This window comes from Pelodiscus sinensis, chromosome 10 (genome assembly GCF_052426305.1).
Source record: "Pelodiscus sinensis isolate ZL-2025 chromosome 10, ASM5242630v1, whole genome shotgun sequence".
Lineage (NCBI taxonomy): Eukaryota > Metazoa > Chordata > Testudines > Trionychidae > Pelodiscus > Pelodiscus sinensis.
The window spans coordinates 52,418,734-52,433,148 of NC_143061.1; the positions used below are offsets into that span (position 1 = coordinate 52,418,734).

General features: G+C 44.6%; 1 protein-coding gene across 4 annotated transcripts in view; it reads left to right on the forward strand.

Annotated features, from left to right (window-relative positions):
- The first annotated feature begins 1,127 nt into the window (after window positions 1–1,127).
- ARMC8 (armadillo repeat containing 8) overlaps window positions 1,128–14,415 on the forward strand; it is a 114,051-nt gene continuing 100,763 nt past the window's right edge. The window contains exons 1-2 of one of the 4 annotated variants that reach the window (XM_075937366.2): window positions 1,128–1,384; window positions 6,625–6,701. In XM_075937366.2, the coding sequence (XP_075793481.1) occupies window positions 1,340–1,384; window positions 6,625–6,701 (122 nt within the window). In that variant the 5' untranslated portion in view covers window positions 1,128–1,339. Of the gene's footprint in view, window positions 1,385–1,701; window positions 1,758–6,624; window positions 6,702–14,415 lie in introns of those variants that run through there. The other 3 variants (XM_075937364.2, XM_075937363.2, XM_075937367.2) reach the window with 3 other exon arrangements.

Here is a 14,415-nt window from a genome sequence, read left to right on the forward strand (position 1 = left end):
AATGATGAATTTATATAGGAAGATACAGCTGAAAGAGTACCTACTGCAGGTTATACAATGGAAATTACAGCTATTCGGGCATATCTGCAGAATGAACAATAAGAGAAAAGTGAAGACCCTGGTATTTGGCATAATGGATGGTCTGAATAGGAGAGGCAGACCCTATAGAGAATAGGTAGATTATATACAGCTGCTCTCTGAGTTGCGAAAGGTCGAGTTACAACCGTTCGTACTTACGACCAAAGCTCCCACGGAGCGGTCTTAAGGCGGTCCCTGAGTTACAAACGCGACCTGCGCTTACGCAGAGCGCGGTCGCATGTAACTCAATGGGGTCCGAGTTACAAACAGCTCGAGTTATGGCCAAGTGTTTGGTCCATAACTTGTTTGTAACTCGGAGAGAAGCTGTAGTAGATTGGTGTGGAGCTAGTCTACAGAAACTAAGCCACTGTACACTGGACAGGGAAAGATGGAAGGAAATAGAGAGGCATCGGACACCAATGGTCACTGAGCCCATGGTGGTTGATGATATGTCAAACTTATCACAGACCATTTGTAAGTGCATCAGTTCCTGCTCAACACTAAGATATCTTGTGTGGATTACAGAGCACTTGAAAGAACCATTCCGTTGAATGCTCTTTACATGAGACCCTCAAAAGTAATAAAGGGAAGTACATAAGGCAAAAGCCATTAATTTGCCAGAGCCATTGTCCTGTAGTAAAACTGTCCTTTCCCCCTGGTGTTTGAATCCCTTTTTACCAAGAGCCCCTGTAGCAAGCCAGAATGAACGTTTTCCATCATCGATATTTTCTAGGGTTAATAGATCAAACTCTATTTTGCTAACTGTGCAGCTCCCCTTTCCCCTCCATTCCCACGTCATCTTTCTGTGCTGCCTCCCCCCCCCCCGTGCTCATTCAGCTCCCTCCCCTCCTAGCTCCACTCCCCTCCCTGCGCCCCCATAACCAGCCCAGTGCTCCCGCCCCCGCTGCTCATTCCCCGCCCCATGGCCCTGCACGCATTGAGCCACAGCTGCCCGCCGCGCTCCAGCGTTGGCACATGCGCACTGCAATTCCCACTCCGAGTCAGAAGGAACAATTCCGCCCCCCCCCTCCCGTGCTCCTGAGGGCGCCAAAGGCCTCCATGGGCGCATGCGCAACGGTTGGAGCGAGTTTGGAGTTGGTACTCGCCGATTCGTTAGAGCAGCTCCGGCGGCCCGGCCGGGCGCTGGCGCCGCCCCCTCCCCCCACCCACAGAGATGGGCCAGGCTCGGTGGCGGCGGTAGCGCTGGCTGCCTCGCGCGGGGTTGAAGGTGCCGCCGCTGCCGCGCGCGCGCGCCCCCAAGATGGCGTGTGTGTTGGAGACGCCGCTCCGCATGAGCGTCCTCTCGGTGAGTGCCCGCCCCGGCCCGGCCCCCGCGGGGCCCGCTCGGCGGCCGGTCCCGCGCCGCGGCGCCCGGGCGGAGTCAGGCGGCGGGGCGAACCCGACGGAGCCCCTGTGGCGAGGCGGGCGGCCGGGGGCCCTGGCTCCCCGTAGCGAGGCTCTGTCCTCGCCGGCGGCGTCAGGCGAGGGCGCTGCCCTGCTGGGCCCGCGCCCGCCGCCGTGGCCTGCGACTGTCAGCGCGGAGACAAGCGGCGCGACCCCCACCCCCCGGGCGTCCTGAGGGGGGCTCGGAGAAACCACAGGCCCACGCTGGGCGGAGAGAGCCGCCACCTCTTCGCCTTCTCGGCCCTCCCAGCTGCGGCGGCGGGCTCCGGGCGAGAGTAGGCACCCCCTTGGGGAGCTGGGCGGGTCCGCCAGGGATGCACTCCGGGGGGAAATGGGAAGGATGATCGTGTGGGTGGGGAAGCACAGACGATACGAGAAATGCAGAAGAGGTGAGAGAGGAAAGGGGGAATAGATGCAAGGAGATGCATTGGAAAATGGCATGAAAGGGGGGAGAATGTGTCTGGGGGGGGGGGAGAAATAAAGAAATGAGAACTTCCTGGATAAAGACAGAAAACTTACAGTTTTAATGATCTTCTGCGTGTGTATCTCTATTTTATTATGTCGCTAATAGATGTCCCATAGCTAGATGTGGGGAAAGATGTAAGAGCCAGAAGAGCATTTCAGTATACTAACACTTTGTGTTGGATATCCTCGTTTAGAAAAACTCAGGTCTTTTCGAATTATTCTGAATTCTCTGGTTATTTTTTATATAATATATTCAGTTCTGAAGGTTTTTTTTTTTTCTGATGCAGACATGGCAGCGATACTTATTTGCAGACATGGTAGGGATACTTATTTTCAGGAAGTACTCATTTTACCTTCCTCTACCTGTATTGGGTTGAGTCTACACAGTTTTATTGTAAACCTTATACCGATCTCTAGGGATGCAGGGCTCCTTGTTTATGAAGACTGCTGTCTGTCCAGGGCTTTTGAAGCTCCCTTGCCCTCTCATCACTGGCAAGAGGGAATTTTGTGTTGGTTGCTGAAGACTGTTCTTTGTATCTCTTCTGAGTGCTCTTCTGATGACCATGCTGCTGCTATCTTGCACTCTAGTGAAAAGTCAAGTAGTCCTGTAGCACTTTATTTATTTATTTATTTATTTATATATAGAGAGAGTTAGTCTTTATATATGTAAAAACTTCAACAACAATAGACTAGTAGCACCTTAAAGACTAACAAAAAATGTAGATGGTATCATGGGTTTTCATGAGCACACCTCACTTTTTCAGATGACTCCTGTCACCTGGTATCCAGTTGTTGTTTTTCCTGTTACAGACTAATAACTTGGCCACCCCTCTGAAGTTTTTCTATATATGTGGTATCATGAGCTTTTGTGGGCAAAACCCACTTCCTCAGATGAGTGGAGAGAAAAGGGGGGGAAACCTCACAATTTATAACCGAAAAAGAAAGAGGGGAAGAAAAAAATACCTGTCAATTGTAGTGCTGGTGCGAATGAGGCTAATTGAGTGGTCTGGAAGTATCCCCTACTTAGCTTTTGATGTCAGTGGGATGTGAAGAGGATCATCCACTGCGACTATGTTGACATGTTGTGTTAGAATAGACAACATTTTGTCCTCTTTCAACAGCACTGGAGTTTTAGAATGAAGGAGGGGGAGGGAAGAGTCCTAGGATGAAAGCATTTCTTCTTCCTGTTGCTCTGAAGGGAGGAGATAAGACAAAATACCCATGGTAGTTGCACTCTACTGCCACCCACCAATGTGCTGGGAAAAGTGGGAGATTGTGACTAGGAAAAAAAGGTGTTGCATTTCTTACATCTTTTATAATTGGCAGTGTTATTGGTTAAATGGCAAAATAAAAGAATACGTTACCCAGCACTTCTGGGTAACAGTGTATATTACTGAATGCAAATCTCCCATATTTTAAAATGAAATGTGAACTAAAATCGTGCTTGCCAGTCTGAAATGGGTACCTTAAACCTGAAGTATCTATTTCTGTCTTAATTTTGATTATTTAGTTTTTTTAAGCAGCGTGAAGTAAGGATGTTAAGGACTAGTCAACTAGCTCGTTCCCCCTCCCCTTGCTGCCTCTATCAGAGGCAGGAAAGACGGGGTACTTCAAAGCGGCAGTGCAGCATGGAACTGCCTTTTGAAACGCTGCCTCAGCATTTCAAAGCAGCACCACATGGAGCTGACCCCAGGCTCCATGCAGTGCTACCCCTTTGAAACTCCACCACAATGTTTGCGTGGAGCCTAGGGTCAGCTGGGGACTGCCTAGCTGATCCTGGGTTCCAGCGCAGTGTGCAGAGCCCAGGGTCAGCTGGGGAGCCCCCAGCTGATCCCGGGTTCCGGAGAAATGCTGTGCAGAGTCCAGGGTCAGCTGGAGGGTCCCCAGCTGACCTGGGCTCCATGAAGCATTTCAAAGCTGGTGCCTGCATACAGCCCAGAGTCAGCGGTACCTCCTGCTGGCCCCGGGCTGCATACAGAGTTCCTCATTCCTCCTTTGAAATGTACAAGAGCCCCACCAACATCTCTTGTACATTTCAGAGAAGGAATGTGGAAGTGCCTATCGACTAGTCGATGGAAATTCCATCGTCTGCTTGACAAGTAAATAACTCGATATTTAACATCCTTAGCATGAAGGCATGTGCTTGTTTCAGTAAAATAGTGCAAAGGTTATATGCCAGCTACTACTTGTTTTTGTATTACAATTTCTGTTTACTCTTCCTTAAGATTGAAAGATCTATATTTGAAACTTATATGAGCAAATAAGTCTTGGTAACCATACTTATGAAAAATCTGGGAAGGTTTGACAGACTCATTCTTCTGGATATTGGTGGTGTTGGTCTTCCCAGCAGTGAGTAAACAAGTTAACTTTTGTGTGTGGAAGGGTTAGTTCTAGTCAATAGACTAAAGGACAGTCTAGAATAGATTAGAATCAGCCCTTATTGGGAGGTCTGCATTTTGTATCTATATACAGTTTGGTTTTATTTCTGATGGCACTGAGCCTGTTCTATTCTCAAAAACTTAATCTTTGGGAGAAATAGCTAAACACTTCTGTAGAATGTACATGACATCATGAAGCAAGGGGCCTTTCGGTTCTTTTCACTTCATGAGACAGTAGGGAGGAAGTTAGTGAACATCCTTGAAATCTACTAGATAGAAAGGAGTAAACTAAAGTCAAGGGCAAATATTTGCCCACTCAGAAAGTGTGACAGAACTTGGTTCCCTTTCATTCTTCAAGGAAGTCAGTGGGAGGAATGTGAGAGAAGCCTAATAAAGAGAATAGACTCAGCTGGCAAACAATACCATTTTTCCAGGTTGGCATCCAATCTTCCAAACTGGAAACTTGTGGTTAGTTATCTATGTTTACTTTAGGAAAACCTAAATAAGTCATCAAACTTTCAGGAGTGTGGAGTACCAGCAAGTTCCATTAAATGTAGTATAACCTGTGGGTGCTTATATTGTAGCCTGATTAATTCATTTTCTGGTGGAGAATGTTCTTGTGAGCTTGGAGTGGAATCTTTCCTTCCTTTCTTTCACTGTTGATTTGGAATCCTAGTTACTCACATGCACGTCCAACCTTGGACATCCTAAGGGACAATAAATATTTGAAGGTGCATAAATATAAATCAAATATGTTGTTGGGTATGCCTCTTGAGCAACCTTAACTGTGTTTTATGAACTTTTTTTCTGTGTGGGGTTGTAGTACATTACCACTTGGTTAACTTTCTTTTGTGGAAATGTTCTGCAAGTGTTGCCTTTCCATTCAACCACTAAGAAGTGGTTAAATTGCAAAGCAAGGCAACCAGGACATTCAGACGAAAGGAGTCTCGCATGTGCCTCATACACAAACATTATAATGCTGAAATGCCCACGCAGGCTCATCATTAAGGCTATGTTTTAGTCACAGGTATTTTTAGTAAAAGTCATAGGAAGTAAACAAAAATTCATGGCTTGTGATCTGTCTGTCTTGTACTATATACCCTTAACTAAAATTTGAGCTGTGGGGCTGCTCAGACACTCTTTGGTGCTGGAGGAGGCAGGTGATGGCACACGGCCAAAGATCACCTCTGGTGCTGGGAAGGGGCAAGTGATGAAGTGTGGCCTTGGGACCCTTCCTGGTGCTTGTGGGAGAGGGCTGTCGAGGCTCTTAGGTTCCCTATCTGGCTCTGCACAGCTCCCTGGAAGTGGCTGGCATGTCCCTGCAGTTCCTAAGGGGCTTTGCAGGCTGGGTCCATTACAAGTGCTGGCTCTGCAGTTCCCATTGGCCAGGAACCACAGCCAATAGGAGCTGCAGGGACAGTGTCTGCATGTTGGGGCAGCATGCAGAGGCCTTTGGCCCCTCAATCTAGGACTTGCAGAGACATACCGGCCTCCCCTGGAGAGCCCTCTTGAGATAAGTGTTGCTCTGAACCTCTACCTCCTACCCTGCCCTGAGCCCCCTCTCATACCCAAACAGCTTCTGTTGGGATGTGGGGATGCAGTGGTTGAGACTGCTTCAGCAGTGACTTATGCGGCTGGCCCAGGGGGCTGCCTGAGTTGCTTGGACATCACCAGAGCCAGTTGTAACAGCTGCTGCAGAAGTTACAGAACATCACGGAATCCATGGCTTCTGTGGCACATGCATCCTTACTCATCTACACCAGTGTTTCTCAACCAGTGGTACGAGTACCCTTAGGGGTACTCAAGAGAAGTCTGGGGGGTACATCAACACAGCTGAAATTGGGAGAAAACTGATTTTTTTTTTCAGTTTTACAGCGTTTTATTATTTTTGTACTTTTTACACCCCAAAATTTCATCGCCCGCCTGGGTACAATTAAGTTGTTTAAACAAATGTGTTGCAATGGTAGAAAAAATTTTGTCTGAAAACTGTAGGTACTGGGGGTACTTATAATTTTTTAACGGGGGTACTTTATAAAAAAAAAGTTGAGAAACACTGATCTATACAACCCCCTTTCATTTCCATTGTATGAATACCAAAAGTATGCACTTGTTTTATCATACACAGTGCTAACTCTTAACTTTGGTTGTAAGTATTATGCATTTGAATGTGATTATGCAGTTCTATCACAGTTTTGTCTGATAGGCTTTGCAGAGATGTGTGTCCCTGTAGGCATAGGTGTTAGTTTGGAATTTACCACTGCATTAATTGACAAACTATAATTTGTCTCTTTCTCCATAGGAAGTAACTGCTAGCAGTCGCCATTATGTTGACAGATTATATGACCCTGATCCCCAGAAAGTCCTGCAAGGTGTCATGTAAGTAATATGAACTTGGATTTGAAGGTCTATCATGACTAGTCTCGGTTTGCTTGAAACTCAGCAGCTTTGCACTTGAAGGGAAAGAAAGGTACTCTGCAAATTTCTACATGAATTTATTTTGGAAAGGTTTACAGGGATTGAATACAAACACACAATCATGTTTAGTATATAATCATTTTGTAATGTGTACTGTTGGTAGCTTAGTCTCACTATCATGAGAAGGTGTTTTCCTTTCAGGTCTGATTAGTATTCTGTCCTTTTTCCATCACTACAGCAGATGTGATCCACCCTCTCCAACTCTCTTTTCTTGCCAGAATGTATGGAACATTGTATTGACCTTCTGATTCAGTCTGAGCACGGAATCCTCCCCACCTCAACTTGCTCATTCAGAGTCATTTTTTTTCTCTTTCTCTAGCCTAGCATCGGTAATAGTAGGGGGGAAAGTTGGTAGAAAGATTTTGAAGGAAAATGTCCAGGGTTTATTGACTGGTGCTATAATGTTATTTCCTGTCTTCACTTGGATCCACACATTCTTCATCCCTTTACTCAGCAACACTGCAAAAATGGCCTTGAGTTGCCCAGGACTGACTCCTATGACAGACTGTATCTTTGCCTTTCAACTGTCTCTTCCTGGCTGATGCTAACTAGATTTCCTAGAAGATGTGAAAGCACCAGGTATTCAGTGGGCTAAGAGACAGTTGGGGGGGGGGGGGGGGCGGGGTGAGACATCTAATATTGTCTGTGGACGGCTTGTTTTTCCATGTGTCTTGTCTCTAATGCCTGGCCCCTCTATGGATTATTACTTTGAAAGTCAACAATCACCCACAAATCAGATTCCATCTGCCCTCTCCTTTCTCCCATACTTGCCTTTTGAGAAGGCCAAGGTCCATAGTCTCACTGATGGCTCCTTCCCAAACCCATCTCATTCTCTACCCAAATTTTGCTTAAGCCTCTAAGAAAAATTTGTCTAAAAAGAAGCAAAATTGCTGTCACCCTCTTCAGATAACTCTGCTAATTATAAAAAAAATTCCCTACATCAGAGACATCAGACTCAGTCTGTGGGGAGGATTTGATTACGTTTTCACTCAGGCTGTGGGCTGGGAGTTGAATTCACTGGCAAGATTGAATCTTGCAATCTAGTCTGACTGTAGAATGCACCTCTTCAGTTAGTGAAGTTAGATATTGCATTAAAGACAATTTAAATAAATGCATTTTATTTCCTCCCTTTTTGTCAAATTAGTCTTTGTTCCCACTGTAACCAGTCCTTTCTGCCTCACTCCCCTCCCCCCCCTTTTATGAACTATACTGTCTATCCTGTCTTCTGGATACTGCATCCTGCCTCTTTCTCACTACATTCCTCCCCATGGTATTTATATACACTCCTTTCTCACCCACCAATCCCCTTTGGGGACCTGGGTCTCTTCTCTTGTCTTTCCCACCTTTTGGACACTAGTGGTGTGGGGTGCTGTGGGGGGCAAATCTCCCTTGAACTGGTTGCTCCAAACACATTGTTCGTCTGAGCCTGTTGCTGCAGAACTTGACAGCACCATGTAGGAGAGAAGCTTCAAGAAATAGACCACCTTGAAATTAGATCAGTAGCCTTCAGGTGGCTTATATAGACAGTACTTTTAACATTTTAAAATCAGTAGGTCTGCATAACTTGTACCCAGGAGATTTAAAAAAAGAGATGGCTGAAAATCTTGATTGAGCATTGATGTTCATTTTCAAAAGCTTTTGGAACACTGGAAGAGTTCCAACTAATATGCCAGTATTTAAAAAGGAACAGGCTGACCTGTGTATTATAGGCTTGTCAATCTGACATTGACCTCAAACAGAATAATGGAGCAGTTGATATGGGACTCGATGGACATTAACTATATAACCCTTCTTTAAGTCTTTATCAGTCAGTATGGGTTTATGGATAACAGATCTATTAAACTAACTTGATTTTTCTCTTTGATGAGATTACAAGTTGATTGGAAAGGGTAATATGTTGCTGTAATATATTTAGGCTTGGTCTACGCTAGGGATCTGAAAGTATTCAGTTCATCAGTTAAGGTGCATAGTTACACACAGCCCCCCTCTATAGAGGGGGCAGGCGGGAACCGGTGCCCATGGGGAGCCAGCTTTTTGCCTGCTTCCTCCTCCCCCTTTCCCTGCTGGTGCCAGCACAGGGGTGGTGGGAGCTAGTGTATATGGAGCACGCCAGATGACTACCAGAGCAGCCCCCTTGCCTGTCGCATAGTGGTACCCAGAGAAGTCCTGCTGCTGTCAGAGGGCTGGGCTGGGCGAAACCCTTGCCCGCTGCAAGCTATCTGCATCCCAGTTAACCAGTTATGGTTAAAAATATATTGTTTAACCAGTTAACATTTTTAAGGAGTATTTTACATACCAGTCCACACTACAATAGTGATAATGCTGATGTAGTGGGTGACGTACATTGTCCTAGTAAGAGGCATAGTGCTTAGTTGGATGTAGTTAGTGTGTCCTTACATTGCCTGTTGGTCAACTGTGTGGGGCTGACAGCCCTGAATCTCCAGCCTGCTTTTCCTTTGCCTCCTAGTCCCTTGCCAGGCAGCTGTTAAGGCTCTTCTCTGCCTCCAGTCCCTAACTGGGAGGTTGTCAGACTCTTTCCCCTTGCCATCCCCATCGGGAGGCAACGGTAGGGCTCCAAACTAGAAGCCCCAGAAGCAAAGCTGGTGCTTTGGGCTTTGACAGTGCTTCACTCTAGTCCTTGGAAGAGCTCCTGGTGAGGACATGCACCGCCAACAGAAGATGCTACTGTGGACATGAAAAGCTGTTGTAATTACTCATGAGGGTATGTGCGCAAAGGGTGAGAATTCAAATATTTGTGGATGTTTTCTACATTTTCAAATCTATTTATTTCAATTAAAACAATACAAAGTATACAGTCCTTACTTTGTTTTTACTACAAATACATTCACTATAAAAAACAAAAGAGCATTTTTCAATTCATCTTATACAAGTACTGTAGTACAATCTCTTCACAGGGCTACTCAACACATGGTCCATTTGTTTGTGGCCCGCGGTGCTTTTTGGATTTACACTAGGCTCAACACGTGGCCCACAGACGGGAGCCAAAACAAAAAAGTAGTCAGTATAATGGTCTTCTGTTGATATGTGTGTTAGTAGCTAAATTCCTGGACTGTCATTACTCATTAAAAATGCTGTCATATGGGTGGAAATTGAGTAAATATTGCATTTTATTAATATCAGCAGAACTGACTTATATGGGGCCTGTGTTGTGTAGTTTTGCCTTAATCTTTGTATTGATGCCCATCAGTGTGAAAAAGCTATTTGCATATATTTGCATATATATGCAACCACACTTAAGTTGGGGCCCTACGCATGTGCTGTGTGTAGCATTGTGGCCCCAGGGGCTTCCAAAGTTGAGTAGCCCTGATCTGTCATGAGAGTTGAATTTAAAAAACTAAATTTATTTACAAAAAAAGGCATTCAAGAATAGAACAATGGAAAACTTTAGCACCTCTGAGTCCAATCTTACTACTTGTTCAGCAAATTGTTCAGACAAATGATTTGTTTATATTTGCAGGAGATAATGCTGTCTGCTTCTTGTTTACAGTGTCAGCTGAAAGTGAGAACAGTCATTCACATGGCAATGTTTTAGCCAGTGTTGCAAGATACTTATCTGCGAGATGGACTATAGATTCATATGTCCCTTCATGCTTCAACCACCATTCCAGAAAACATGCTGATGACAGGTTCTGCTTGATAACGATGCAGAGCAGACTGATACACATTCATTTTTATCATCCAAGTCATATTCAACCAGCAGAAGTGAGATTTTCTTTTTTGTTGGTTCGTATTCTGTAATTTCCACATTGGACTTCATCCTCTGAGTTTGGAAGCTCTTCGGAGTCTTAAACCTTGGGTCTAGAGCTGTAGCTATCTTTTGAAATCTCACACTGGTGCCTTTGTGTTTTGTCACATCTACAGAGAAGGTTTGTTAAAGCAAGCCACGTGCTGGGTCATCATCTGAGACTGCTATAACATGAAATATACGGCATTATGTGGATAAAACAGAGCAGGAGACATACAGATCTCCTCCAAGGAGTTCAGTCTCAAATTTAATTGACAGGTTATTTTTTTTTAACAAATCTTATCAGCTTGGAAACATGCCCTGGATTGGTGGCTGAAGCACAAAGGGACATATACTAAACATGTGTATCTCGCATGTAAATACCTTGCAATGCCGACTACCAAAGTGCCCTGCAAATGCCTGTTCTCACTTTCAGCTGACATTGTAAATAAGAAACTGGCAGCATTAGCACCTGTAAATGTTTTGCAATGTTTTGTTTGAGTGCAATTAAGCAACAACAACAAAATCTATTTGTAAAGGGCAATCTCATTATAGAAATTGCACTACAATATAGGGACATAAACGACTGGTCGACTGTCTGATAAGCAAAAGCTTATTAGATAGTGGACTTGTTCCTCGGCTAGTCTAGCCGATTTCCCCCCAGCACCATCTCTGTAGAGGAGTAGCAGGGACCATGCATGAGCCAGGAATCCGATGATTCCCAACTTGCGCCCAGTCCGAAACGCTGCAACTCTGCTTTTTAAATGTATTAAGAGCCTGTCGGCTCTTGATACATTTCAAAGGCAAAGCCGCAGTGGGGTTAGCTGCTGGGACCGGGAGCTAACCCTGTTGTGGCTCCCCTGCTTATTGACTAGTCGATGGAAAATCCATCAAGTCAATTATTTGATTAAACTATATTTAACATCCCTACTTTGTATGAAGTGAACTGAAAGTTACTATTTCTTTTGCAAACATTTGTAGTAAAAAATGTGGAAGCACTATACTTTGTATTTTGTTGAAATCAATATATTTGAAAATTTAGAAAAAAATCAAATATTTAATAGTTTTATTGTATTCTATTAATAGTGCGATTAAAAGTGCAGTTAAGCACAATTTTTTGAGTTAGTTGCATGAGTTAAATTAGTTTAATCGGCAACTCTGTATTTATTGTGGTTAAATATAAACATGTATCTAGGAGTAAAGAATGTAGGCTACACTTACAGAATAGGGGACTCTATCCTAGGAAACAGTGATCTGAAAAGGATTTGGGGATATTAATAGATAAGCAGAACTCTTAGTAGGACACTGTGGCCAAATGAGTCAATGCCATTCTTGGATGCTTAAACAGGCAAGTTTTAAGTCAAAGTAGAGAGGTTATATTACCTCTGTATTAGGCACTGGTGTGATTGCTGCTGAAATCCTGTGTCCATTTCTGATGTCAACAGTTTTGGAGTAATGTTCATAAATTGGAAAGGTTCAGAGAACAGCCTCAAGAATGAGGAAAGGATTAGAAAACATGCCTCATAGTGACAGACTAAAGGAACTCAATATGTTTAGCTGAGCAAAGAGCATAACATGTGACCTGATTATAGTGTGTAATTATCTAGATGGGGAACAAATCTAGCTATATATTTTAGAAATACGGATCTGTCTGAGTACATTTCTTCAAGAATTAAAGAGTAAGAGCTAGGACCACAAAATTTGATATGTAGCTTCCTCTTATAACTTTAAATAAGGTCAGGGTTTGGTTGTGCCAGGAAAATGGGATTTACCTAGAATGGGATTGTATTTCTTAAAATGGAAAGGGAGGGGGCACCTAAGAGGCATAGAGTGTAAGACAGTGGTTGGCTGGGGGAGGGTCTGTGAATATTACTGGCCACCATCCAAGGGGAAGGATCCCATGCTGGTGCTGGGCAGGGTTCCTGCCTCCCTTCCCACATGCTGGCCCTCATGCCCCACAGTACAGGGACCTTTTTATAAACTGAGGAGCTTGGGGGCTTCCCTCCTCCCTCCCCCCCTCCCATAGTTTATCTGGACTCTAGGGCTTCCTTGGGGCTGGAGCTGAGTTGCAGATGCTGGGGGTTCCTCTCTGTAGCCAGTCTGGCAAGAGAGTCCTTTGCTAGCTGACAGCAGCATGTGTGAGAATGGGTAGGAAGAAGCCCTGCAACAGCCCCAGTCATACAAGTCCACAGGGCTGCGTAGGAGCACCCAAACATGTAGCACAGTCCCTGCCAGGCCCAGAGAGCTGCCCCCGGCAGAGGACCATAGTCCCAGGAGCCCCAGGGAGCTGCTGCTGCTCTGGCAGCACCACTTTCACTGCCACAGGCAGCCCCAAGGATCCGCCACCCCAGGGAGAAGCCAGAAGGTGGCCTGCATGGCCCCAGCCCTGGGCAACTCCAGGTTAGTCTTCTAGTATTTGATAATTGGCTCTTAAGTTTAGCGTATAAAGGTTCAACATGACCCAATAGCTGAAAATTAAGCTAGACCAATTCAGGCTTAAATAAGATGTAAATTAACCATGAGTAGTTAATCAGAGCAATTTAGTAAGCATTATTGGAGTCCTACCAAATTCATGGCCATGAAAAAAATGTCACGGACTGAAATGGGGGATGGCCCCATGAAATCTAGTCTCTTGTGTACTTTTATCCTATACTAAATAGATTTCTTAGGGGAGATCAGTCTCTGTCAAAAGGGAGCTCCTGACCCAAAAAGGAGCTGTAAGAAGGAGACAAGGTTATTTTAGGCTGATTGCAATATTGCAGCCCTTACTTCTGTGCTTTCTTTAGAGCTCGGCAGCTAGAGAGCAGCAGCTGTTGGTTATGTGCCTAGTTTTGAAGGGTGGCTGTACCATACCATATTGTCCTTCTGTGGTGCTGCTGGTGGCAACTCTGCCTTCAGAGTTGGGCTCCTGGCCAGCAGCCCCAACCCTCCAGCTGCCCAGCTTTGAAGGCAGTGCCACCACCACCAGTAGTGCAGAAGTAAGAGTAGCAATACTGCAACTCCTCCTAATAGCCTTGTGACCCCCCCTCCACTCTGATTTTCCCCTACAACAAAAATGCTGAAATTTCAGATTTAAATAGCTGAAATAATGACATTTATAATTTAAATTTCTTGTCATTATGGAATTGACCAAAATGGTAGGGCCCTAAGCATTATGGTGAATTCTCCATAACTGGTCATTCTTAAATCAGGATTGGATATTTTCTTAAAATATATGCTCTGGGAATAATTTTTGGGAAGTTCTGTGTCCTGTTACACAATCACAGTAGTCCCTTTTGGCTTTGGAATTTAAGAATAAGAGGTGCTGAGCATCTGGAGCAGCCACAGCCTTCAGTCAGATGTGTGCTCACTAGTGACATAGGAGTTTTGTGGGAGTGGAGCATGCTCATTGCAGGCAGATTCGTTGAAGACCACAGTTGCCAGCGTCTAACAAAGCTCTGAGCATTTGCATGTAACATGGCCAAATTTAGGTGGATTTTTCACAGAGAAGGCAAAAGCCAAGCACATTTTACACTAACACAAACCCCACCAAATTTTAGGTCCATGTCCCAAAGCCTATAGGTGCTAGTGTTTCTGAATTAAACTTGGACATCTTTTTTGAGCACAGGTAGAATATATATTTCTCTTCGTTCCTAGATATGACTGAACAGGTTTTGCTGATACTTTCCAAAATGTCAGCCTGAGTCAGGGACGTATAAGTGGAAGGTTTCTACCTGAACAACTTGGCAAAGTTATAAATAATTGAAAACCAGGTTTTTGTAATGGGAAACTGTAGTTACCACTTCTGCCTAGACTTTCCTTTCCCCCTCTGGCATTTAGAGGGGAAAAATAATAAAAAGATGAAAACACTAACCTTTCTGTTGACTTTAC